The sequence below is a fragment of the Patiria miniata genome, unplaced genomic scaffold (genome assembly GCF_015706575.1).
Source record: "Patiria miniata isolate m_02_andy unplaced genomic scaffold, ASM1570657v1 HiC_scaffold_9, whole genome shotgun sequence".
NCBI classification, from domain to species: domain Eukaryota; kingdom Metazoa; phylum Echinodermata; class Asteroidea; order Valvatida; family Asterinidae; genus Patiria; species Patiria miniata.
Window position 1 is genome coordinate 6,421,995 of NW_024037076.1, and position 26,769 is coordinate 6,448,763.

General features: G+C 39.9%; 1 protein-coding gene across 1 annotated transcript in view; it reads left to right on the forward strand.

The window, feature by feature from the left end:
- The first annotated feature begins 2,022 nt into the window (after positions 1 to 2,022).
- Positions 2,023 to 26,769, forward strand: part of LOC119720385 (collagen alpha-1(I) chain-like) — a 58,250-nt gene continuing 33,503 nt past the window's right edge. Inside the window, exons 1-16 of the mRNA XM_038190048.1 lie at positions 2,023 to 2,420; positions 11,860 to 12,007; positions 12,326 to 12,490; positions 13,610 to 13,805; positions 15,116 to 15,202; positions 16,475 to 16,777; positions 17,743 to 17,868; positions 19,212 to 19,316; positions 19,888 to 20,100; positions 20,834 to 20,887; positions 21,749 to 21,847; positions 22,735 to 22,779; positions 23,758 to 23,856; positions 24,749 to 24,805; positions 26,058 to 26,156; positions 26,274 to 26,372. Coding sequence (XP_038045976.1) covers positions 2,096 to 2,420; positions 11,860 to 12,007; positions 12,326 to 12,490; positions 13,610 to 13,805; positions 15,116 to 15,202; positions 16,475 to 16,777; positions 17,743 to 17,868; positions 19,212 to 19,316; positions 19,888 to 20,100; positions 20,834 to 20,887; positions 21,749 to 21,847; positions 22,735 to 22,779; positions 23,758 to 23,856; positions 24,749 to 24,805; positions 26,058 to 26,156; positions 26,274 to 26,372 — 2,220 coding nt within the window. The 5' untranslated portion in view covers positions 2,023 to 2,095. The remainder of the gene's footprint in view (positions 2,421 to 11,859; positions 12,008 to 12,325; positions 12,491 to 13,609; positions 13,806 to 15,115; positions 15,203 to 16,474; positions 16,778 to 17,742; positions 17,869 to 19,211; positions 19,317 to 19,887; positions 20,101 to 20,833; positions 20,888 to 21,748; positions 21,848 to 22,734; positions 22,780 to 23,757; positions 23,857 to 24,748; positions 24,806 to 26,057; positions 26,157 to 26,273; positions 26,373 to 26,769) is intronic.

A 26,769-nucleotide genomic window follows, 5' to 3' on the forward strand; every position in this document is an offset into this window, starting at 1 on the left:
AGCTCAATACAGATTCATTTTTCCTGAAATTTGAAGCCAGAGCCCTATACAGAAGTGATGATTCATCATATACAGAGCCACAGCTGGGTCTAAAACCAAGATTTCAGAAATGGTCTTTGATTAAAAAATGAAAAATCAGTTATGTTTAAATCTTCCAGCATTTTACATAAGTTTATTCAAAGTGCCTTTATCAGAAATATAAAATTATCACTCAACAAATTATGTTTTGAATGACTTATAGTGAATCATAATAGTCACCATTTCTTTCATATTTGACGGTCGGTGCTGGATTTTTTTCAATATATCATTAACATAATTTCTTGCCCATATGTACCTGTGCATTTTGTAATTTGTTTTTATGGTGCATTCATGAAGTCACATTGTCATTAAGTACTAAAATATTGTTTGTATATTCACAATTATACTATGCCTGAATCAATCCCTGTCATCTGATTGGTGGGTTATTGATCACATGTCATTTAATTATTCGACCCAAATCACGGCACTGCTGCACAGCAAAAATAGAAGTTCTATTCCTCCGGAAATAGAAGTTCCATTGCATGTTCACTCGATTGGTGGCTCTGACCAATCAGATGATGAGGATTTATTAAGGCGTTGTATAAAACAAATAATGAATGTTTCACCTTCGTGCAATGGAAAGAATAATTCCATTCGGTGACAGTTTGAATGTTCCATTCCACTCAGCTTTGCCTTTTTGAATGAACATTCTATCTGTTACCTCAAGAAATTATTCTCACCACTGCACTCATAAACATTCATTATTTTTACATTGATTGCCTATTTGACTTTTTGTAATATTTGGATTAACTGTGTGGTGTACATTTCTTGTTTATGTGTGTTTGATTATTTTGTGCATGGTTCATTTTTTTGTGACAACTGTATATTCCCTCAGATTTTAACATTCCAGAACCTGTGTGAGTGCTCTACTAAGAGAAAAATAAAGATTTATTGTCAGATGGCATACTTGGAAGAGAACCCAATATCCGTTGTGCTGTTGTTATTTCTAAACTCTAGCAGGACTTTTTACATGTCACTTCGTGGGTGGTTGGTTGGTCGGTCTGTAGGTCTGTCCCCGGAAAGTTGCCCAAACAAATGAGCCCACTAAGTTTCCCATTTGGCGAAAGTTTTTGGAACACGCCCCTGTGTCTCGATCGATGCACATGTGCGTCTATTTGGCATATGAAGTGAAACATTCCGGGACCGGGCCAGAGCTTATTGTGCACTCATGCTTGTTTTGTCTTATGTTGATTTATAATAATGACAGTTACCCCCCCAAAATTTTTTTTACATTTTTTTTAAAAACAATTGTGGAATTTGTTTTAGAAAATGTTTGGGTTTGGGTTTTTAGCTTGTTATCACAAATTGACAACACATTTTTCGATAAATATACAGTAGTTGACCTGCATGTTGAAACACGGGCCCTGACCCCCCCCCCCCCGGGAAATCACGGCTCGATAAAAATATTCTAATGGTGGTGGCTCTATCCGGTTCGTAAGTGACTTCGTCATACACGCGCACGCACCACTGATTACGAGCGCCCATTGGATAAACACTCAAGTTGCGTTAACTTCCGGTTCCATTGGTGCCATGCTACACCATGTACAGTAAGTTGAGATGACGTCACACTTACGAACCGGATTGGGTCTCTCCCCCCCCCCCCCCCCCCCCACAAAAAAAACAAAGATATAACTGGTCTGAATGGCTAAGGGAACGGAACGAAAGGATGAAAGAGATTTTTTCAAAGAAATTGCTTGCTTTTTTAAGGGTTCTTTCCTTGTTATACTTTTAATTTTGAAAAAAAAGGAATCGGGAATGTACGTAAATATATAACTTTTCGGCGTGTTTGTAGAATTTGTTGCGAGCAATAGCTCAACTTTGTTAGCGGTGACGTGATTGGTCAAAACTGGTGCAGGTGGAACTTCTTGAACTTTCGTCTGCGCAGCGCGCGCAGCGGTAGCCGAGTCCGCGAAATGCATTCATGAACATGTAACCACACAATAACAACGTGACTGCGCTTGTATTGCACTTTTTCGTAGTCCGGGCACCACTGCACTGGTTGTTGACGGGACTCCAAATGCTGACATCAAACTCTGGCGATGTTAAATCAGTTTTACCCTCTTTACTCAGATTTACAATGAGAGCAGAGGCTCTGGCACTGTTTGTTCTTTGCCTGGTGTCTTCTGGAGATGTTTTGCACGGTATATTGGACGCTGCTTTGGGAGTTTTGGTTACGGAAAATGATGGGGGCCGTGAAGTTGTCATCGGCCGGTGTCGCGTGGAGTTGGGCACCGGGCGCTGTGGACTCGGTACGGGGGACAACAAGAGTTTGACGGGTAGGAGTTTCCGGCGAGGCCTGTTGGTGGCAGACGCTGCAGAACTGCCTCAATCGTTACCACCAGGTAAAACCATCTATGTAGGCTGAATGTAACCCCTCCTGACTAGGCCTAGTATTAACACTTCACAAAATCCATTCAATGAGGATTTGTCCGTGTCGAAAGTTACGCTTAAGATTTCACACTTTTTTCGGAAAGAATGTTGCAACCTGATGCCACTTCCGCGGTTGTGTACAAAGTCTATGGAGAGTCAAGAAAATTGTCTTAAGTAATTGGAAATGTTTCGTACTCTCAGATTCATGTCTTATCTTTTTTGCAGTGACTGACCTTCATTGAGATGATATAGGAAGAAAAAAAGTGGCGCCAGGTTGCAACATTCTTTCTCGTTGCCATTTGAAATTGAATGCTAGTGATGAAATCCTGCCCAGCATTAATAGCAGTTGTAATAATAATTTCAGTTTTTTTGGCAATTGTATTTTGTTTTTCATTTTGGAGTCCAAGAATATCCTCAATTCATTGCTTTCCTTTTGTCTTTGCACAAGCATGTTAAACATTGACATGTTTATTTGTATCAAATTATGGCTCCTGACTGTCATTTGGGTTAATCTTGTTACCCTTCTCATAAGCTATAATGAGACAGGTGCTTAAACTAGATTGAAAGTCTGAAGACGTTTTTTAATTTTTGTATCCTACCCATATTAAAAAATGAGAGTAGTTATTTATTTGTTCATTTTCATTGTCAACAATTGAGGACGGTCCAGGAATTACACTAAGTGTTTCACTTCAAGAACACGTTGCTACCAGCTGCTAAAAGCAGTTGATCACTGATTTCTCTGAAGTAATGATTATGGTGGCGGCTGACCTGTTTGATATGATTATACTCCATGAATTAGAGTGTGGTTTTACCAAGAGGGAATGATCCCCTGGGTGGTTTGTCCTCATGTTATGTACATTTTCTTCAGTGACAGCGATTTTGTTTTCTGTTAACAACCTCAAACCACAGCGTAGTTCTCGATTACTCTAATACCACAACAAGAGCATTTTCTGGTGTAATTTTGTTGGTTTACAGAATGAAATATTATGAAATAAACAAAATCAAATTTTTACTGATCTAAAGGCACAATGTCTAAGATTGTGGCTGCCCAAATAATGAAGATGTAAGAGCATTAGGTATTGAGACTTAGAAAGACATTACCAAAGTAACATAAACAGGATTTAAGATCCTGATATCCATCCTAGACTACATTGTACCTACACATACAATTATATTAGCAGAAGCTCTGAAAACCACACAGAGCAATGCTGGAAACCATGAAGGGCACACCCCCGCAATAAGGATCTTCCATTTAGTAGCTGGAAATTTCTGGAAGTACTTGTGCTGTGTCCTTGGTTATTTTATTATTTCATATTTTATGTTGGCATGTGGTCTTTTGAGTTGAAGGACAAGTGATCACTGTAAGATCATGCAACTTTTTCTAACTACAAAACATCAACTCTAAAGGTTTTCCGACTGTTAAACACATTTCAAGCATAAAAATAATATCATGTGATACCTTGCAACAGATGTGCTTTGGGAGAACCTTTGAAATTTACCTGGTCCAAGAATTACATGTACATTACTGAAAAAGGGTTTAACCAAATGTTCAATTGTACATTATTTTTACAAAGCTCTGGTATGCGACTGTGAGTTCTATCCTGGCCCAGTTCTCTGTAGCAGTAATTTTAATAAACATGCATAAGCACACTAAAATTACTAGAAACATAAATGTAGGAACACTGTGTAACTAAGATATATAACAATTATTCGTAGTAAATCATTTTGCATTTTGCCAAACTATTGAAAATTTCCGGTGATTATACAATAATTGTTATCACAATTTATGACCTTTGCGGATTGTTTTCAGTCCACTTTAGTTTCTGGCTGAACTCGGCTTGGGTTCACCAAAAAGTCAAATTGTATTCCCAGCAACAGACCACCCCATGCCCCTGGCACAAGGTGCCACAAAGTTCAATTTGTTTTCCATCCAAAAGATTTAGAAACATTCAATGGTGTCAAAGGGGTATTATTAACTTTCATTGCACTACAGATGGTTTGAAACAATAACATCTGAGCCCTGTGGGAAGGTGATCATGTGCTGAAGCAATGTGTGTAACAGTGTACCCTGGGGCCTTCAAATATGATCAAGTAGGGATATTTTACAGCTGTTGTGAACATTAATAGCAGGTCCTTGACCCAGTATGTTTTGTGACAGCAGCCAGATGGAGAAGACAAACCTACTGAGAAGGATCAAATCATGATCATCTGGCAGCAGGAACAAGCTTTCTTATCAAATAAACATGACTCCATTGGGTCATTTTTGATGTGATCATATTTTCCGGTCATGGTGATTGCCAGGTCCATCGAGGTTTCATGACATTAAAAGTATATAGTATTCATTGGTTTGCTTTAAAATGAAATGTTATTAGTCCACCAAGTGAGCTTTATTATCCAATTTACTGCAACTGCTGTCAGTAACAAAGAAATCATCAATTTCCCTTGGACACATTGGGTGCTAGCACTGTTTCATGTATGTGTGCTGCAAATTGAAAGTAGGCCTACCAAAGACATATGACAAAAGAGAGTAGAGATTCCAGAGGCTTAAAAACCATATTGTTTTAATGCATTTTTTTTTTTTGGGGGGGGGGTGGATGTTTCCATCATTATCCATCTCTGATCCAGTACGATGGCCCTTTAGAAATGTACAGAAGTTTGAACCCTTAAAATAGGGAATAATAGTGTAATGGAACCATTGCTGAGTGGCTTAAAATTGGTTTAAGGACAAGGGGCGGGTCCAACTTTGGCTGGGGGGGAGGGGTTTGCTGGCTGTCAGGGGGGGGGGGGGGGGGGAGAGGGTTTAGCTGGAATATGCCATGTTTGTCTACATGATTTTCTCATTTTTTTGTGGCCCAAGGGGGGAGGGGGGGGGGGGGGCAGGTTAGACCGCAAGCCCCTCACTAGTTTTAAAAACAAAACGTATACTGCTCAACACACTATTTTCCCCATTCGTAAATACCATTCATATTGAGTCGTTCGTCCCATTCATTGTTTGGATAGCCGACAGAGGGGGCTATTTATTTGTACAGTGCTCACTATGGATACGCACTTTTAGCCAATCAGGAGTACGCGCGTATCACGCGCGCGTTCGATCGATATCAACGCGACGTGTGCACGTAGCTGGATTGTGCATGTAAACAGACGGAAATTCGAGACAAAACCATGTTCTTTTACACAAATCTGAACGATCCATATATTCCTAGACAATGTACTTGTAAAATAGGACCTACACAGCCTTCTTGGAAAGCCGGCGAACAAATTGACAACACGGAAAGTGCATTAATTTCCAATAAATGTGAGTGTTTGTCGACCGTTTCATTGTTTCCAGTGACCGTTACCATGCATCAGTTGTGCGTATGTCGTCATATGATAATTCCATTATACTTCAGGGAGGATAGTATTACCTGAAGCGCGCAAACTTAGGCCTAGCCTAAAGGCCTGATAACAAAAAAACAGGCCCTAGGCCTATGAACAACTTTGAAAATGTTACACATCGTGGAGCATGCAAGATTATCTAAATTTAACTTTATGTAGAAATAGTTGGCAGTATTATTTTCTAAAAATAAAACCTTGAAAGAAATGAAACAGTCCAGTTGACCAAATATGGTAACGGAATTCCCCGTGGCGTACCGCTACCAAAGTTGAAACGCTGAACTTCTGAAGTTCTTTTGAAAGTAAAAAGTACTAACACAAAATTTTCATACTGAACTTTTATTAAAATATAATTTGGATATTTATGAACTATTCTTTCATATTCCGAGTGAGCAAATTGCATAACAAGGTTCAATGGGACACGGCACGTCGCGAAAGAGCAGTGTTGTGATTCGCTTGAACGAAGACCCATAGAGAATGCGCGTATTTCGGTTGTAACATGCATGTCGAACTTCAAACATAAAAGTACTTACACAAAATTTTCCGAGTTTGAAACGATATTTTCACGACATGATCTTGAATAAATGTAGTTTCAGATACCGAGTGAGCAAATTGTGCCAAGTACTTCAAATGAGTGGTATAGAGTGATTTCAAAATGACACAGCGTACTCAGCATCAAATTCTACACGCATTTCTCTGTTCTGCCGTTGGCGGCGCCCCAATGAGACGCTTCAACTCAATATGTGTGGTCAAAAATTGCCCCCAAAAATTAAAAGTTGCCAGAATTCCGCCAATGCTAGTTTTACAATTTTACAATACACAGTACAAAATTGCTCAAGTGTACAATTTGCCACTGACACCTGTTATTCTTTTATATCACATTACATACATAGAGCACTAAACTTTACAAATTTGTCAATATTTTAGTCATTGTTTTCTTTTTCCTTACAGACATGTCATTTGCACCAAACTCCATCTAAGCTCCTGTTAATTTCAGCACAGTTATTTAGAGTGATCTAGAAAATATATCTAGTGATCCACAAAATCAAGCCATGGCAGCATTGGAAGTTGCTGCGCTAGTGCTCGGTACACTCTTTTTTTAATAATAATAATGTGGACAGGCTACTTGTACCTTGAGTGTATTGTTACTCCCATTGGATCTGCTTATGTCAGCATTTTACATTGACATTGAAATGGATCCAAATGCCACAGAAATATCTAGACCTTCTGAGACCAGACATGCATGTGGAACTAGGAATCCCAATACAGAACCAAGCAAACACCCCTAGCCCTCCCCACTAAAGCCTTAATTGGTTGGATATTGCAAGGTTTTTAATCCAGCTCCAACACAAAATTCCATTTGCCAATTTCGGTCAACACGCTGCATGTACATCAATTTCAAAGATTTTTATCCTTAAACTGGTGTCTCATTTATCAGAATATCAATTCAATACAGAATTTTGCAATGACCCAATAAACATTCCTCTGATTAAGGTATTAATTTGGAGTTCAATTCCAATTTTTTTCAGTGGCCCAATAAACATTCCTTTGATTAAATTATTAATTTGTGGTTTGGAGAAGTTTGTGAAAGTACATGTATAAGACCCTGCACAGGATTTCCAAATTTAATTGGATATGACTGCCTTGAGGCCACCATTAATTCTTCAACATCTGTGTTCAATAACAGGCTGTCATTTCTAGAAACAATGATATTTAAACAAAGATTGACAGTTTATTAGAATGCATGCCGTATTAAGTAGAGCCCCTGTGCTTTATTCATTATTAATGCCTTTTGACTTTGAAGTCAACAGCTCTTTTTTATTTAAAGTCGCTTGATGGTAAAACTGTGCTATTAATTGGTATTCATAAATACCTAAGACAGTTTACCCATTCCTATTGGTCGAGAGCCCATTGCGTGGCCGGTTTTAAACGGTTGATAAAGACATTGCTGGCTGGTCTTAAACACTTTTCCAGTGTCACATGACATTTGGACTCTATGAAATCTGGTGCCAGGTTGCCAGCACCGTTTTATTGGTTGATTGTTCACAATCCTCACGTAGGTAAGCGCAATACTACCAGTGAGTCAGTACTTAGTCCTAAATTCACACTACAACGGTACATCTGCATTCTGCGCGGCAGTACGCCTGACGCGCGCGCCACTCGCCATAGAAGGAGTTGTTTACCAGAGGGCCTTACCATTGTTTAGCTAGAGGGGTGTTTTGTTGAGCGAAATCGTTGATAATAAATAACTTTTTACTTTTTTTTTTACTCTTTTGGACCGAAAAGTTTTAATTTTTTTGACTGAAAAGGTATTTATTCTGCTGGGGTACTTATCAGCATCCAGACTCCAACCAGTCTTAAATAGTGTTTAATACCTCCCAATCACACATTTATTCCCTTATTTCACCTTAGTTGAATCTACCCATTGACTAAAAAGCAAATATCAGAAGCACAATTTGACTCAGTTTATAACTACCAAAATTAATGACTTTCACGTGCATGTTGTACTTTTATGTGATGAAAATGGGCTTCCTGCCAGCTTTCAGCAGACGTTCCCAGACACAATGAAGTTTGTTGCCAAGTTTTGTCAGATACAAGGTCATATATTATTTGGAGCAATTAAACAAACAACTTGCAGAATTAACCTGGTTTTCGTGTGCTTTCCCAAGACAAGACCAAGCTCATATTTTGTGTGTATAAATCAAGTGTTTCAAACATTGTTCAAATGTTTCTTCACTTTATGTTGTTCTGTAGTCATAGACTAAAGACACTTCTGGAAAAAAAAAATTTTCATCCAGTTTCATAGACGCAGTTTGTTTGGCAGCTTGCCAGAGTAAAGCCAAAAGAATAACCATTATTGTCACATAGAATATTCTGTTTGCTGTTAACTTTAATGTTGCGAATTGTTTGTATAAGAGAAAGGAATATGTAAACATCACATGAAAAGATATGGTTCTGAGAAAACCTGTAAAGCTGACGATTTGTATTAGATCCATATTCCTTAATTTTAAACTGAAGTATCAGTTTACAATGTATACAAGTGAATTTGGATTGAATTTTTGCCCTAGCAAAGAACATGAATCTTTTGTATTTATTAATAATCTTGGCTCTAATTTGGTCTGAATGTCAAAGTATGTCTAAATCAATCAAGTGACTTGACTTGAAGTATTGTACTTGTAATAAGCTGTAGGCAACAAATCTAAGAATTTTGTTATAAAATGTATTACATATATGAAAGTCGTTATTTGGCATTTTTTTATCATATGATTCATTTAATTTTTTACGTACCTGCGTGTAGGCAATACAGGTAGTTATGGAAAGCTTTGCAACATCACACCCAAAAATCTCTTACCCCACAAAAAAATGGTACAAAGTACTTTAGTACATTCACACGTATAAAGAAACACCTGTTCAAAGTGTCACTCTTAGTTTCAACCATATTCACAGAGGAGACTGGGCGGGTGTAGTGCAGTAAATTTGTGTTATGCCTATTCATAAATGTATCCATTAACTCCAAATAGTTCCCTAGACAGCTGTCCCTGCTGGCTGATTAGGGAGGTTTCAAATTATTTGTTCTTGCCTCGCATAACTAGATGCATGAAATGGTACTGCACATTGTATGTATTTCTGATGTACCCAAAATAAAACAGGGTTGGCGAGTTGTAAGGGTTACAATTATAAATCTAATTTTGAGCCAGACCAATGATCGATCACAATGTTTATTTCACGTTTAGAACCATGCTGATACACATATCTCTGTTCATGTAAATCCCATCAAATCTGCCCGAGCTTAACACAGGCTCAAGGACTTTTTACCCAGAAAGTTCCGTGCTCTGTTTGAGTAATTTGCACCATTCCAAGTATTGGAGGCAGCAAACGCAAGGGGAAGTTTTTGGGCATTTTCTCTACCACCCCTCCCACTCTGGCACTTTAATATCTTGCTATCCAGCCCTTCAAACCCCTTCCCCTCCTACACCCACCACCCCTTCCCTACACCCCATATTCACCCCCTAACCCACCTCCCTTCTCCCATGGTAGTTTTGTACAAGTAGGCAGGCTTCTAGAGCACCTTCCCCAGATATAGGATCTGTTACCTAGGACAGTGGGGTTTCCAGATCGTGTCCTGAAAGGCCACAGAGGGACCTCCAATATCAAATCAAAGAAATCCACCCCATCCACCCTGGCCTGTGCCATACTGGAATGTTTATTCAGGATCCGTCCTGTTAGGCAGAGTTCAAGGAAGGCCAGTTGCAAGGCCACGGATCACTGGGAGCTGTTCATCAGAGGAGCGAGGAGGTCCAATTTACTGCTCCCCATGTTCCCATTTGGGCTGATTAGTTTGTCATACACATGTACGTCACCAAGGTAATGGTTCAGGAATCACATCTAAATCATAAGCCACAACATTGGTCCTTGGCCATGAGTATTTTCACAGCCTACTGAAACTGTACCAATATACAGGATTGAAATTAGGTCTTCATTCTGTGTATTAAAAATGTTGATAACTTGCAATATTTGGGATTTCAGCTTGTGGCTTTTGTAGTTATCCTTATGGTTGACTTCTTTTTTTAGTTTTGGAAATCTTTTGTTTTAATAAAAACACGTGGTACTTAGTATGTTTGTTGAAATTAACCGTTGTTTTGGCAAGATGATACAACCATGGAGGAATTCCTCCATGATACAATGTTCTTTTGTTTGAAAATGACAATTGACCTTTCAGGGCAACCGTTCATCCTTATGAAAATGATTGGTTGGATTTACGGACAGACAACACTTCAAGGATCAAAGTGTGTCATTCATTTTGGATGTTGGACATCCGGTTTTGTGTGGTTCACCTAACAGTGTGGTGTGCTGTTGTGATTGATGATGGCAGTAATTGAGTTATTGGCAAGGTCATGTAAACCACACAATGTCACCTCAAGCTCAGGTGTGTGACAGGCAATGCTTGCTGTGTTAGACCATGCAGCATTATGTTTATCACTGTGCAGCATACATGTATCAGGTTTGACCCAGTTTTTCCCATTAGTAAATGCTAACATCCATGCAGCATGTAAGCCAAAACATTTACATGTACCTTGACTGTGGTATCTTGAGAGTGCTTTTTTTTTCGGAAGAATTCACAGGAACCTGTAGTATAATCAGGGTCTTGGTACACATGTACTTGGTATTTGGCTGTTAGGTTAGATGAACTTCACTTCAAGTTTCATGGGTTTTCCTCAGTAAAATCTATTCATTTCTTTAAAAACATAGATCCTGCATTGTTTTCTCTTGAGAGTCTTTTGGTTAAATTTGACTGTAGATGAGCTCGATGGCATACTCACCGGTAAAGCTAATGATGAAGAAAACTGTGCTTGTTTGCACTGGCTCATTCATTTCAAGTGGTGTAGGTGCACGTAATAAGTTTGTATGCCTTTATAATGGCATGGTTTTCTTATTGCTCAACTTTGTCAAGTTATAATTTCTAGCGCCTGTAAACCAAATTTTGGTCATGGGTATTTAGGCACATGTTATTGTATCCCACAACAGTGCTTCCTTTGGTATAAAGTGCTACATTAGCACCGCATTATCTGTTCATAAGATGGAATTTTTTTTTGGGGGGGGGGTTTGGATTTTTTTGCATCGGGTGATGTAAATCAAATTAGGTTTTGCTCTTCACTGACGTATAAACACTGTATACTCAGTGTGTTACCTCCGGAGTCATAGTTGGAAAAAAAATCACTCGGGAGGGACTCGAACCAATAACCTCCTGCTTTCTAGTGCAGACGTCTTACCACTCGACCAACGAGCTAACTGGATCGGTTGGCTGGTTCGAATCTGATGTACTAGGAGTGGGTACCGCTTTCCAACTTTCACTCGGGAGGTAACACACTGAGTATACAGTGTTTATACGTCGGTGAAGGGCAAAAATTTGATTTACGCCACATTATCATTATCATTATCATTATTTTTAATCATTTCTCCATTTGCATCTGTGATTGTGGTTGATAAGAAATAAAACAACCACCAATAACCAGCTTGTTACCATGATCTCTCCCACAGACACGGTCGATCTCTTGCGAGAATTACGTGAAGGAGGCAAAATTCCAGGAGTCAAGGAAACCGAGGACTATGATGCAGCATGTCTCGTGTATTGGTTCCGCAAACCCACAGAAGTGACTGCACCAGCTGTAGATTACTTTGGCCCAAGGTAGACGGTAATTCCAAAAAGTAGCCTTGGATGTAGATTTACCAGTTTGTCAATCATTTCAACAGATCATTGAGAATATGATGCATGGTGCCTGTTAATCCTGTGCTGTCATCTCTTGTTTATTAACTTCTTCAATTATTTTAGGTTATTGTTGTATAAAGTGAGCAGTTTGTAAACCCACAACACATTTGAGTTAGAAAAATCTAACAATGTCTCTCAGGTTTTGTTATGATGATTTCCTTCTTTTTTTCTTTCTTTTTTTGAGCAAGTAATCTAGCATACATGTAAATATTGGACTTAATGCCATTTCTTCAACAGATTTCCCAAAGGATTCAGCATCATGTTTAAAATCAGGTTTGCAACAGAAAGGACAGAAAACCTACTCACGGTGGTTGATGACAGCGGCAATATTCAGCTGCAGGTTCGGCTTGGTCCCAACATGTGTGAGATTCAACTACGAACAAACACATTGGTGTCATACAGGTATGTGAAATTAGCGTGAACGTTTATCTGTGTTGTTAGTTAGATACAATTTAGTAATAAACTTTTTGATCACAACACTAGAGAATTTTGTACCTGTAATTTTCGACGGAAACTCTGGTCTTTATCAGCAGGATGACACGGATGATGCATCATTGACCTTACGGACATGATCACAACACCACCTCATAGACTCCAGGGAATTTGTAACAACCCCCCCCCCCTCCCAGTTTAGAGAAGGTTTGTAGGCTCTGATGTAGGCTGCCTCCTTCACCCCCTTTCAAATTACCGTGCGTCTCCAAGGTGTTTACTTTAGATATGTCTATATGATGGCCTGGTGATTCTGTATGGATATGTTGAGAAACCTCTGAAAGGGAAAAACTGGGGCGACTGTGCTCCAAAAACCTAGTCTTGAGGGACCTCTCGGTTTCTCCAAGGTCAAGGATGCAACATCCAGGTCATCCTGCTGATGAAGACCAGAGTTTCGGGTAGAAAATTACAGGTATGAAATTCTCTAGTGTTGTGATCAAAAAGTGTACCTCTAAAAGGTATGTGAAGTATCTTGTGCCCCTCTCTCAACATAACCTCAGCATTGTTGTAAAGCTCTTTGTCCAGTTCCTGGATAATAACAGAAAAACACAGACTTGAAATGCTATTGGATTTGACTTGAGCCAGCTTTAACCCAAGCCTAGATAGACTTAATCCATCATTTATTTCAATGTCATAGTCTTGGATTAGTTTTTTCCTGGATGCATGTCTATACTCACTGAATCTAGGCTGGCGTCCAGATTGAGTCAAAGACTGTCATGCCTGATTTAGGCCTGTAGGCAACTATGGGCTAGAGCCAGGACTAGTGTCATAAGGGCCTTTCACATCTAAAATCTCCATGTTGAGCCTGGCCCAACATAAACAATTTGTGAACCCCTGTCACTCTAGCCAAGTACCCGGCCCAATTTACACGGGTCAAACACTCTACATGTACATGGGAGAGGCTCTACATTGAAGTGAACAATGTTCTTCCTCACAACATATGCTCACAAATTAACATCCAGAATCATTACGCTCCTGCCCATACCATTATTCACTGAGTTTGTATGATTTGGTTCTTTTGTGACCCAACAGGTTTTTCAGTGAAAAATTTGGCGACAATCAGTGGCACAATATCGGGCTGGCCGTGGGCAACAAACAGAAGAAAATCACAGGCTACATGGACTGCAATGAAATATCCTCGTTTCCCCTGCGGAAAAAGTTTGACCTGAAATCCAATGGCAGGATGATTATAGCCGGCACCATCTTACCGACTGAAACACCATATCTTGTGAGTCTGTGCAGAAATTCCAAATTTTATGGCCAAAAGTCTCCATGATAGGAAACATCTACACCAAGAATAATGGCCATGAGCATCAACATACACATACACAAAAGTTACTTCAATAACAACTGATCACTTTTTTGAAGGTTTTAATTCTTATTACATCTAAGTGTCCTCTATCTGCTCCCTTCCATTTGATACACCCAAGGCCCCAGGGAGAACAGTTATTTGACAACTGATGGGGCTACCCTGGCAAAATAAAACGATAAATGAAATGAAAAATAAAAATACACCATTGCTTATGTTGTCATGAACATCTTGCTAGGCTCATATTCATGGTATGGAAATGTGCACTTTAAGTATCTCAATTAGTATTAAACATGTTAAAGCTAGCTATTAAATATAAATATATTAAAAATGTTAAAGCTATTAAATATAAATATATTAACATGGTACAACTATGTAACATTTGTTTCCATCTCAGCTTAGGCACTCTTGAAGAATGAAAGATCTATCTCTACTTACCACTTAAGGCGAGCCATCAGATAACAGACCGTTCGTGTACCGGGTCCGGTATGCTAATTTCTTTCACCCCAATCCGTATGAAGCCAGAAGCCACCCGGTTACTGAAGCGTGACGCCCCAATTGGTCCAAACTGGTGACTCAGGGTTTCACAATAGGCAACATAAATTGAAGTCTGACCATTGTTGGAGGATTATTCGGCCCGCGGCGGCAACTTCTATGAAGCTCATCACAGTCATTGTTGCCTACTGGAGGATTAGCGCGTCGCAAATTGGTTCCTTTGTGATGAGCCAGAGCCATGGTGCAGAAGCCTGGTGGAGTTAATCCAGGCCGATCGGTTCCATGCAAGGTCCCAATCCCTTCAACATACTGGGCGGGCTCAACCCCGAACGGTCTGGGGAGGGATTCTAATTTGAGGGCTCGCCTAATGGAGTCACATTTGAAGTTTCTCCTGTATTAAATCTTCCGTGTAATTAAGAAATCTTGGCCATACAGAAATTTTGTATCAGTTTGGTTGACTTCACAGGAGGCCAAATTTAGGTTAATAGAGCAAGCAAGTTCATGGTCAGGACAATTCAATCTGTACTTACTACTTGTAAAACAGCTTGCTGTGGCTCCATGCTGAGAGCTGCTTAGATCAATGTCAGATGATCGTTTGTTGTTTCAAGTTTGAAAATATCAAACAAAATTTCTCTCTGTAGAGTGTAACTGAGCGAATTGCCTTTTAGAAGACTGATATACTTTTTTTTCAGTCAATCTTTGTCATGATATTTCTTTTCACAATTATTGTGCAGGGGAAAATACAGACCATGTATTATAGTGCGGGTTTTCAAGCAGCATCTGATTGTACGACATACTTCCAGTGTGAAAATCAGATCGAGGTAAGATTGACAAGACAGTATTTTTGAATCAGTTAAACAGACCTCTAACCATGGAGGTTGGTTTGAAAGATTGAGTTATTAACTTTAAAGATTTATATAACTGACATACAGATCCTTGTCATTTGATTGGTGGAACTCACATCACGTGACATTCGTTATTGCTCCCATTCATGCCGGGGCTCAAAAAGTCCCATTTGCCCATTGGGAATGGGAAATATTATTCACAGTTAGAATCATCCTTGTTCCATGATGCGGTATTTGTGTGCAAATGCATGCTGGTGTGCGCATTCAGCGTTGCGCGTGTTCAGCGTTGCGCGTAGCGCGTATTGTTTCAAAGAGCCAGCGCTACAAAGTTGTCATTTTTATGAAGGGGTGGTTTCAAGAGAGAAATACATTTTCCACCAATTTTGTATTGAAATAAACTTCAAATATTTCAAATGACAAGGATCTATATGTCAGTTATATAAAACAAATATTGAGTGGCTTTAAAGTGTGAAATGGGAGGAATATTATCACTCTGTAAAAAGTCCAGATTTAACCTTGCCATAATATTCCTCCAATTCCACTCTGAGCCGCTCAATATTTGTATAATATTCCCGTTTTCTATTTTCAAGTTTCACTTCCTAAAATAGATTTGTTTTCAGTTGCTATTTTCCTAGCAATATAAAAGTTATTCAATTTTTAATGAGACATTGAACAAAAAAATCCACCAACGTTATTCAAATTGTTGGCTGCCAGACAATTCGGCTCTCGCGGGCAGGTCATTTGTTCACAATATGAAATTCCCTTTTCAGAGGGTTGCAGATGCCCAAAATTGTTCATTAAAACAAAACATACAAATCAAAATTCGTTGGGAGAAGGGGGGAAAAAAAAATCATTTTTTGAAGAGTATGGGGCATGCATCTTTTATCAAAATCTTGGTTAAGACATTTTAGCTAAGATCAGATACAGTTTTAGCAGATCAATTTGATTTTGGAGCAATAATAAATTGGGTTTAAAATTAACAGTATTTTCAACAGCGATTAAAGCCATGTACAAAACAGGCTTTCAGAGCTACAATATGTCTCTTGTCACTATTTCCCTAAGAAGTTGTAATTGGAAAAAACCTAGTCAATTGCTTTAGCCGAGAGATTTCGATGTGACTTTACTCAAACAAAGTGCTCAATAGGTCAGTTCTGACCTTTAGTTCAAAATTGTTACTTGAAACTTAAGAAACTACATGAAAGCTTCCCATTGATGGCTAGTTGGTGTTTGTTTTATAAATATTTTCAGGTTCCAGCTGCAACCACACCTGCCCCAAGCACAGTATCTTTGGAACCTACATGGCCCGATTGGTTGATCCCTTCAATCAAACCAACCACTGAGGCACCAGAGCCACCTATACCCGAGCCTACAACTCGTGAGCCCACAACCCCTGAAAGTATCCCACCTGCACCTGTAACACCTGCACCCCAGCCAGAGCCCATGACAGTAGCACCGGTCACGACACAGCCACCAAAAATAGTGCCACCGACCACCAAGCCGTTTCTTGTACCAGCCACAATACGGACCACTTCACAGACATTCATGGTTGGGGTGTGTATTTTGAGAGGAAAAGATGCTTTATTGGGTGTAAATGACAAATACCAATAATGGTATACTTTAGGGATATACATGTATATTACCGTAGAAAGCTTTCCCCCTGAAAATATGAGATCTACTTTCACCAAAAGTAATTTCCCAGAAATGGGAAAAATGCATTTGTGTCAGTTGTAGGTATTTGCATTCTATGATAAATCTGGCCATTCCAATTGTCAGTGACACAAAAATGTCCAACATTTATCTGGCCATTTTATTTGTCAATGACACAGAAATGTCCAACACTTACCTGCAAATCAAACTTGATGTGTGAAATGTCACGTAAAAATTAATTTTATCAGTTTGGCAGGCATCTACAATTCTTCATTGATGTAGATTTTATTTCAAGAGGTGCCATCTTGGATAAAAATTCATTCCATCTGCTGTTCCCAAAAATCCTATCAAAGGAATTCATACGGTACATGTATATGAATTGAATAAGATTTTCAACTAATAACACTCATTTAAGTTTTTATTTTAGAGTGCCTGTTTCTGTAAACAGTCTTACAATGGTACATTTTCTCCCATGTTGTATTCTTGTGGAAAGTGTGCACCTTAGGTGGTGCTGTGGGATTGTGCTCTAAAATCAAGTACAGTTTCCTTTTTTTTTTTTTTTTTTAATTACTCTGAAATTGTTTGGTAAAAAAATGTCATATTCAACAAGTTCCTCATTCAAACATAGCCAAATAACATTATGAGTGCCCCTTTGAAGTAGCTTGAACTATTGACCCTGAAATCCAAGCCAAACGCCAGCCCTCTGACAAGAACCACATGTTTTGTAAAGTGAGAGTCCTTATCTGTTCCAAGGAGTAAAGAGGTAACCTTCCTTCGTTTCTTGAATCATAGAGCAAGAACCCTTGCTCTATGCTTGAATAGAGTAAATTAAATAACTTGGCAATAAGTTACTTTTTTATATTCTACAGACGAAACATCCCATCCTTGATACTGGCGTACCAGGTCTCCCTCCTGGCTTTATTGACTATCTGCTTAGGCATGATGACGAGCAAACGGTTGTCATACTCCTGGAAGAATTGGAATTTCTCATGCCTGTAAGTCTTCAATAGCTTCTTTCCATTTCTTTGGTGATATCAGACGATTTTTAAACCCTCAATACTTTTCTTCTTTTGTAAGTCTTTAATTTGTTTTTGTCATAATTTATTGTAACTTTTCTCATTTTGATTTTTTTGGGGTCAATTGTAATTTTCACCAGTTATACCTAATTTTCTTCATTTTGGGAAAGGTATTCTCACCTATTTGCATGTACAGGGTGAATTAAAAAAACCGAAATCCAAATGTCGGGACCATTGGTTTAGTGAAGGTCTAAATGTAGCACTTGCAAAATCTAGGATATGAAAGCACAATTCATAAGCTTTCTTTTAGTACAAGAATCATTCAAATCATTCATATATTTTTCAAGTTACAGACTTTTTAACACAACCACTGTTTTAAAGTTCTGTCCACGGATCACAAAAGTGTTCTTTCAGCAAAACAAAAACAAATCACATAGGGATGTGTGTAAATTGTTTTCTTTTTGCTGAAAGAACACACACCTTTTGTGTGATACGTGGACAGAACTTTAAAACAGTGGTTGTGTTTAAAATTCCATAACTTGAAAAGTACATGAGTGATTTGAATGATTCTTGTACTGAAAGAAAGCTTATGAATTGGGCTTTCATATCCTAGATTTTAAAAGTGCTACATGCAGAACTTCACTAAAACAATAGTCCCAACATTTGGGTTTTGCTTTTTTTGACTCACCTTGTATAGTAGAAGTGGCAATCCTGGCTCTATGGACTCCGTGCATGAACAGTTTTTGACCACTTTAACCAGTTCATGTCGGATGACGTGTATGTACACGCAAAGGTTTTGCGGTATTCGGAATGGAAGACGGATAAACATGCAACAAGCGAGGCCGGAAATATCTGTCTGCGACCCGCTCGCGGCGAGCGAGGCCAGAAATATCAGGGTGTGCTACCCGCAGATGACGGCCTGAACCCGTCTGGCATCGAGGTTTGTAAACAACAATCCTGTGCCTGCATCTGGTCAATGTCAAAATAATCCCGGCGTGAACTGGTTAAAGAGTCACATTGAGAGGGACACACCACATACGCGTTCTGTTTTCGCATGCATATGGCACAGAGTACACACAACTAATTTTATTCTGAATGTGCACAGAACCATGGCATCTTTGGGTGATCCTGGGGTATCATGGAGCAATGTGTTCCAATGTCTCTCCCAGTGGTCTCCCCCAACTATCCCTTTGTAATAGTTGAGGGGGTACTTGTGCACGGAGCCAACAATGTACCTCATGACAGTCCTTCCTCTATAATACATGAATATGCATCAAACTTGGGAACATATGAAATGATAAAATGATGTTCTTATTTTGCAGACCACCTATGGGGATCCAGGCCGACCAGGAGAACCAGGCCCTGAAGGTGTACCTGGGCCACCAGGAGAACGTGGACCTAGAGGAGAGAAAGGCATCAAGGGACTGGTAAGTGTCATAGCAATCTAGAGCAGTTGTCTTTAAAGGCCATAATGATCAACATGGGGTCAAGGTGGTGTTAGGTTTCGTTCTTTTTTGTCATTTAAGCCAACAAGGGAATCGCTATTGTTTGATAAGTTTATTGACTTTATCACAAACTGCTTTCAAATTAAAAAATGCCGGCTGGCCGTTGCACAATCGAAAAGGGGGGGGGGGGCAACTAGTCTAGACCTCATTTGTCACTCTTTTCTATGTTTTTCTTTTCGGTGAATGTTACACCCTGGGCCTCCATCCCCTAATTTTTCAACTTGACTCCCTTTCTTTAAGCATTGCAAAAGGAAGAGACCAGACCATGATCCTGTAATTTGAAATACCATTTATTGGATTAATTATAAAATGAGCTTTGGGGTGTTATGAACGATTGCAGAGTTCTTTCAATTAATTTTATATGAAAATAGAATGAACTAGACCTGACGAGTTTTCTTGATTGTTGGAAAGGAAATGAATGCTAATTATAATGTTTTCAACATCATATTGTTATATAAACATATTTTTTTTTAGATTTACAGTCACATTTCAGCCACCTGTGCCACTAATCAAGAGCCCTTATGTTTTGTCCACTATTGCTACAGATGGTTCCAGGCCATCAGGGTTACCGTGGTCCAAGAGGCCCCCAGGGCCGCCAGGAAGAAAGGGAGATGAGGGGCCACCAGGCCCTCCGGGAGCATTGGGACCCAAGGGTGCAATAGGTCCACGTGGGCCCCAGGGTCCACGGGGCTCAAGGGGTAAAAGGGTGAGTGGGCAAAACCTTTAGTGTTGGATTACTTTGTGGCATGGTTGAATATCACTCAGATAAACACTTCCTGTTTGAAGGAGTGTGTGTGGATGGGGGACTGTTGGCTGCAGCCTGAAGGCCTGTTTTTGTCGCAATAGGTTTCTCATACAACAATGTTGCAGACGCTTGTGTGATCACAAATACACGATTTGGTGCACAATTTCTGAAATTAGCTTCAGGCAAAGGTTGTAGGTGAAGTACATATGCGACGTTTTGTTTCGCGGGATAAAGTCCTTCAAATTTGAAAAAAAATCATGCGATAAGTTTCATGACTTTGTCGTGTAAATGTAAACCTCCTGATTGATTTGTACGAATTAAAAAAAAATAACATGCGACGTTGTCGTGCGACAAAGTTGCGTATGTGTAAATAGGCCTTTAGATTTCATATCAATATATCAGTCAAAACATTATTCATCTTCACATTCAGAAGACGGGGTAGAGATCCTGGGGCAGCTAACCTGCACCAGGTGAGACATAAATCAAGGGTAACCCTTACAGCTGCAACCTAATTCCCAGTATTCTGCTGCACCCAACATGAGACCTGAGAAGGTGATCATTGTGCCTGTGGCCTTGGGCAAGGTACTTTGCTGCAATAGTTTATTGCAGCCTGTCGCCCTGCCCAGTGTATGGCTGAGAATACTGACGTATTTTTGTATCGTGGATAATAAGATTACAAATGAATTCTGTGCAGGGAGGACGAGGCAGGCAAGGTCCACGGGGTGAGATGGGGGACCCGGGTGAAAAGGTGAGTTGAATAATCTGAAATATTTTATCATTAACAGAAAAGTTGGCATCTTGTGTGCTACTAGCCACATCCCTACAAACTGGCATAGATGTTTTGCATTGAACAATTAAATGTTATGCATCCTGCAAAAACCTTTCTTATGGTGAACATTTTCATATGTGAGTTTTAATAGCACAAAAAAGTCAAGATAGTTTTTTTTCAGGGCCAGTTTTTACTTAAATCAACAACCAAATCCTCTTCCTCTGGCTATAGGCCACATACAGGTACAGGCTTTTGACCAGCAACAATTGAATAATAGTACTCCGCACTAATGGTAAAAATAGAAGCAAGTACCCGGATCTCAGGATGTACGAACTTCTTGTGTGAAGATTACACGCACGCTTGCAGCACCGTTTCTCTGCGAATGTATGCGGCCAGGTGTGCATGCATGTGCACGTGATTGTTCGAAAGTTTGTCTGACATGCGGGGTATATGTGCGCGTACGACGCGGAGCAAAATTGACGTGATTAGTGCAGAGTGCTATTGAGAGACTACATGCATAAGAGTACTGGTCACTGTGTTCCATAGTTCACAGCTTCACCTCCTGCTCAGATCAATTTATTTGTTCAACCGCAATCATTTGCTTTGTTATAAGATAAAGATTTTTGGTAGCACCATGTGACAAAGCACTTCTGTGAGTTTGTGGGGTTTTTAAAAGAACCCTTGGAAAATTCAATGTTTCGGACAGTATACTGCCCATCTCAGGAGACTGAAGGGAGTGAAACAGTGAAGTAGTGTAACATTCTTTAAAAGTAATTGTTATTTTATGGTTCATTTTTACTTATTTATTTCATTCCTTGTGGTCTGTCTTTTTTTCTCCAGGGATATGGAGGATTTAAAGGAACCGCAGCCCAGCCAGGTTCACCTGGAGTAATAGGACAGCCTGGCTTCATGGGACCCATGGGAGCAATGGGAGAACCAGTAAGTGTAGACTAGACAACCCATCTCATATCTGACCCTCTCTTCTTAGATGACATTGGACGTAGAGAGGAGATTGCAAAACGTGCACTGTGATTGAAGGTGGGAACAGAGGGGACTAGTAGTGAGAGACCTTATCTGAGCACATACCATGATAGTATCTATAAAACAGGCTAAGAGAAGCGACATAATGACTACCAGAAAGAGGTTCTGTGGATGAAATTTTGGCTATGCAACATTTCCTGCAAAGCAACTTTATGAAACTGACCCTTATATCACAGCTACAAGGCAAAGGATTGTTGTGGTGATGTATAACAGGCAAGGTGCTTTGTCTATCACATCAGCCATCAATTTGTATTTTATAGCAAACAATACTAGGGAGTTTGGTTTAATAAGAAAGACCCAAGCTCAGTCTGTAAGGTTTAGTCCCAGAAATGGCGGTTTACCCTTGCTTATTGGATTTTAACAGGTAGTATAGTATTTTGCTGTGAAGCGAGGGGGCGGGTATCATGCGAGATCGTCGCTGGACTCGAACAAAAACACTCGTGAACCGCTGTTTCATTATTTTATTCCATTTTCTTCCAGTTTTCCCAACCATGCTCCTTCCTTCAACCCTCCTAACAATTGAATCTCAATACAATAGTAACAACTTTCTCCCCAAAGTCCCTGGCCACCTGTGGCCTGACCCGGTGACCTCGGCCCGTCTGCCCAGATACCGGTTTATTTTTAGAGTCCGCTCGGGACCGACTGGTAATCATATTTAGCGCCCTCTATTGATCATTATTTATTTCGTAAACCATAAGCCCCTCAAAATAATTTCACCACAGTAGCAAATCTTTTTATGATTAACATTAGTTTGAAATGTGTAAATGTCCATTTTCCATTGCCAGGGACTAAGGGGAAACCCAGGCCTGCCAGGAGTGCCAGGATTCCCTGTAAGTCAAGTCATTAGGCTACAGATATATTTCTAGACATCTCTTTACATCTTGACTCACAAACATAATGTTTTATTCTGAAATTTAAAAATACTCAGGTAACCTTGATGATGCTGACTGGTTGTGTTAGTGTTAGCAGGTTTTTCTTGTAAACTTGAACGTTTGTTTTCTTTGCTATCAAGTTGAGATTTTACTTTACTTGCACAATTCGTCACCAACACCACTAACTGACACTCACTTGCAATTGAGTGCCAGTTCGTGAAAACCCTGTACTCAACAATGTCGGTTTCACAAACTGACAACCGGTAGTGCACGCGCACATTGGACACTTGACACGAAATAGAATGATTTTCGTTTTCACGAACTGACACCCAAGCATGTTGCGGCAATACAGTGCCGAGAAAAACGCTTTGAAGGTTTGACAATATGCTTACACACAAATTTTATTAAAAACCTTTTTAACTGGTGAAATTAAGATCAGCGTCACTTCGTGAAAACAAAATGTACGGAGTGCGCGCTAGAAGTGCCGCATTGGGCTGGGTGTCAGTTCGTGAAAACGAAAATAGTCTGGTTCTGTAAAATATGGGCCCGTGCCATGCACTCACACGCAACTGAGTGTCAGTTCGTGGTGTCGGTGACGAATGCCTTATTGTAACACCTCCATTTCAGTTAGGATTGTTTTCTCATAGACATGAACTATTTGTGTTTCAGGCTGTTGTATCAGCAAAAGTATTTTAAGCTTGATTGCTGCTGTAAACACACATGTGACTTGATTCAGCATTGTATTGAGAGAAGTCAAAATCTTCAATTAATTTTTCATCAGAGAGATGTACATGTTATGTTTGGCTCAGCACTTTTAGTGTATTTGAATTGCTTCAGAGAAGGGGAATCCCCAAGTGTTGAACTTTTGATGTATTGTCACCATTATTGGCACATTGTCATTGTCATTGTCATCTTCTTGTCTGTATTTATTGGCAGGGATACATGGGTCTTCAAGGTGAGGATGGTGAGCCAGGGGAAGTGGGTGAGGACGGAGACCCAGGACCACCGGGACCTCTTGGAGACAAAGGAGAACCGGTATGCTGGAATTGTCTGTGTAATATTTTTTATATGAGTATCACCCAAACAGGGCCAAGGCCACTCAAAGGTGTGGGCTACAAACTAGAAACAACAGAAAGAAAGAAAGAAAGGCGTCATAGTAGAAGAAGATATCTATTAACATTTCACTTGGATTGTGAAAGATTTAAGGGAAGCATGAAAAACAAAACTGGAATATTTTCCAGTACTAGTCTAAGGAACTATAACAGTGAAAGGATGTGAAGAGGCAGCGAAGCTGGTGCATTGCTTGAAACTATGGTCAGGGGAACAAGTCAAGAGAAGCTGTTGCAATACATCCCATGGTAGTATCTGTAAAAGAGGCTTGGATCAGAAGCTACATACTGCCGGACAAAATACACACAAGTACCCGGCAAGAGTACATATAGTCTGTCATACTATCCAACTTAGATTTGGACAGCCACAGCTTTTATGACAGATATTTAGGTTAGATTTCATAATGATTAAAAAACAGATAATTGGTTTGCCTTCCATTTTCAAAAGAGAAGGTGATTTTTTTATGCAATGACAGACTTTGCAACAGTAACACCAAATTGTTACACAGCAGCGGCGGAACGGGTTTGAAACTGGGGGGGGGGGCAGCACCAAAAAGGGGCACTTGCAAACCAAAAGGGGCACTTGCAAACCCGTGTTGAAATGTCGACACGTTTTTTTAACCGGGCACTTGGCCTCTGTAAAATCCAATGATTATATGCTAAATATGCATTATGTGCCCTTTTTCAGGACCCCCCCCCCCCCAGCCCCAGATGATGCACATGTTAGAAATATGATATGGAAAGGAAGGATATGTTATTCCCCCAATTATTCATAATGATTGATATAACTGAGCTGTTCTGACTTGCTCTCATTACAGGGTCTGCCAGGACCTCCTGGACTTCCTGGCCCCAATGCTACTGGAATCGGGCCCCCCGTGAGTAAACTCTCATTTCTCATGCCCAGATTGTGGTGTAGTAATATACAGGCCAGCATTGATGTATGCATGACTCTACATTGGATACATTAAAGGGCACTGCCTCCTGAAATCCCCCAAAATTTCATGTTTTGGATTGTTTACTTATCCTGTTTCAAACATCTGGTAGAAAGGAAACCAACCTAATGTCTTGCCGTTCCCGAGAAAAGACGAAAAAAAACCCAATTGTTTACATCGAACACGACAGAGTATGAAACTTGTTTCCTGTCGTTTTCATACAATGTACGATACACGTTGTATACAATGTACGATACACGTTTTGTGTGTCTAGTATTACACACGTACACAGCACCGTGCTCAGGAACAGCAGTGACCAATCACCAATGCACAAAATGTGATTTCTTACACATCCACAAAAGGCGAACCCTTACTGCTGGAATCACAACTAGCACAAACAGCTGAACTTTTTGGGGTTGCAGAAGTGGACCCTGAAAGTCGTTCTTGCATGAATAACACAAGAATACTACAATAGCGCCGAGTTTTTAAAGGATAGTTTATTGTGTTTGTATCCTACTTCGAAATGTTCTTTGCGATTAAGATCATTCCGTTCAAAACGCGTTTTGTAGCCCAATTGGGCGTATTCCATGACGCAAGTTCCCTTTAAAAAATAAAAATGCCCCCACTCCCTTCCATCATCACTTATGTCCTCAGTGATGTTTCCCATTGTCATTTTCACTGTTGAGGTACTTTATCTGAATTTCACAGTCCATAAACTCAACAGCCAATTTTCATATCGGAAACACTGAATACACTGGAACGCCGCTATAACGAACATCGCGGGATCCACAGAAAATGTTCGTAACAGTGATCGTTCGGTACAGTGATTTTAAGCTGCCGGTGCTCTGGTACTCACTTTTCAATAAATGGCAATAAAAATGGCACCCTTCATAACTTCACCCTGCATGCCCTGGTAGTTACTGAAAGACGACTTCAAACTTGTTCCAACTATTGAATTATGTAATTACACAGTTTTGAGCTTACCACCTACATCAATGGGTGGCTTTCCTATTCTATGCCTCGGGGAAATAATAGCCACTTGTCGCTCTTCTGTTGATGGTTTTTATGAACAATGTTCAGTTGGTTTTGTACACAAAAATCGGGAGTCAAGGATGATGTTCAGTATAGCCGAATGTTTGGTATAGCGGTGTTTGGTAAAGCGACGTTCCACTGTATGTACATTTTCTCTCCACAGGGGCTGAATGGATCAGTAGGATTACCAGGAGAGCCCGGGGCACCAGGGATGGTGGGTATGCCAGGCCCACAAGGTATGCAAGGATTTCGTGGTCAAAAGGTAGGTAGACAATTCATGGCAGTTTGTATCAACTGAACAATGCTTGAAGTTTAGCTCAGTTGTAGCTGCGACATGAAATTGGAACTCGGAGGTATTTTTTCTTGATTTGATTACCAGGGCAGGAATGGCACACAAGGAGTTCGGGGATTGAGGGGCAGCCCCGGTCCAGAAGGCATAGAGGGTGATCGAGGTGATCGCGGCTTCAAAGGAATGAAAGTAAGCATGCAGTACAGATTCAGCAGAGATGTTTCTGACTTGGCCGTTCATGCTTCAAGCCCCAGTGTTGTCAAATGGTTTCTTTTTGAAAATTGACGTGACACTTTTGTGATAGGACAGTGCTCAAGAAAACGTAAATGTTCCAGTGAACTCCCCTAACTCTCCTTTGTACATCATTGAGGGGGTACTTGCACTCAGAATCCATACTAATATGATTTTAGGAAAGGAAAGTGATATGAAAAAGGAAAGAAAACATTCTCTGCAACTGAATATGGAAACAAATCCTACCCACTTGCATGTATAGGATTCTGATGCCAATCATGGATTGATCATGGCTAAGACATTGGCTGCATGATGTACAATGGTTTTAGTATGGAATTACATGTAGTTGTGTTGG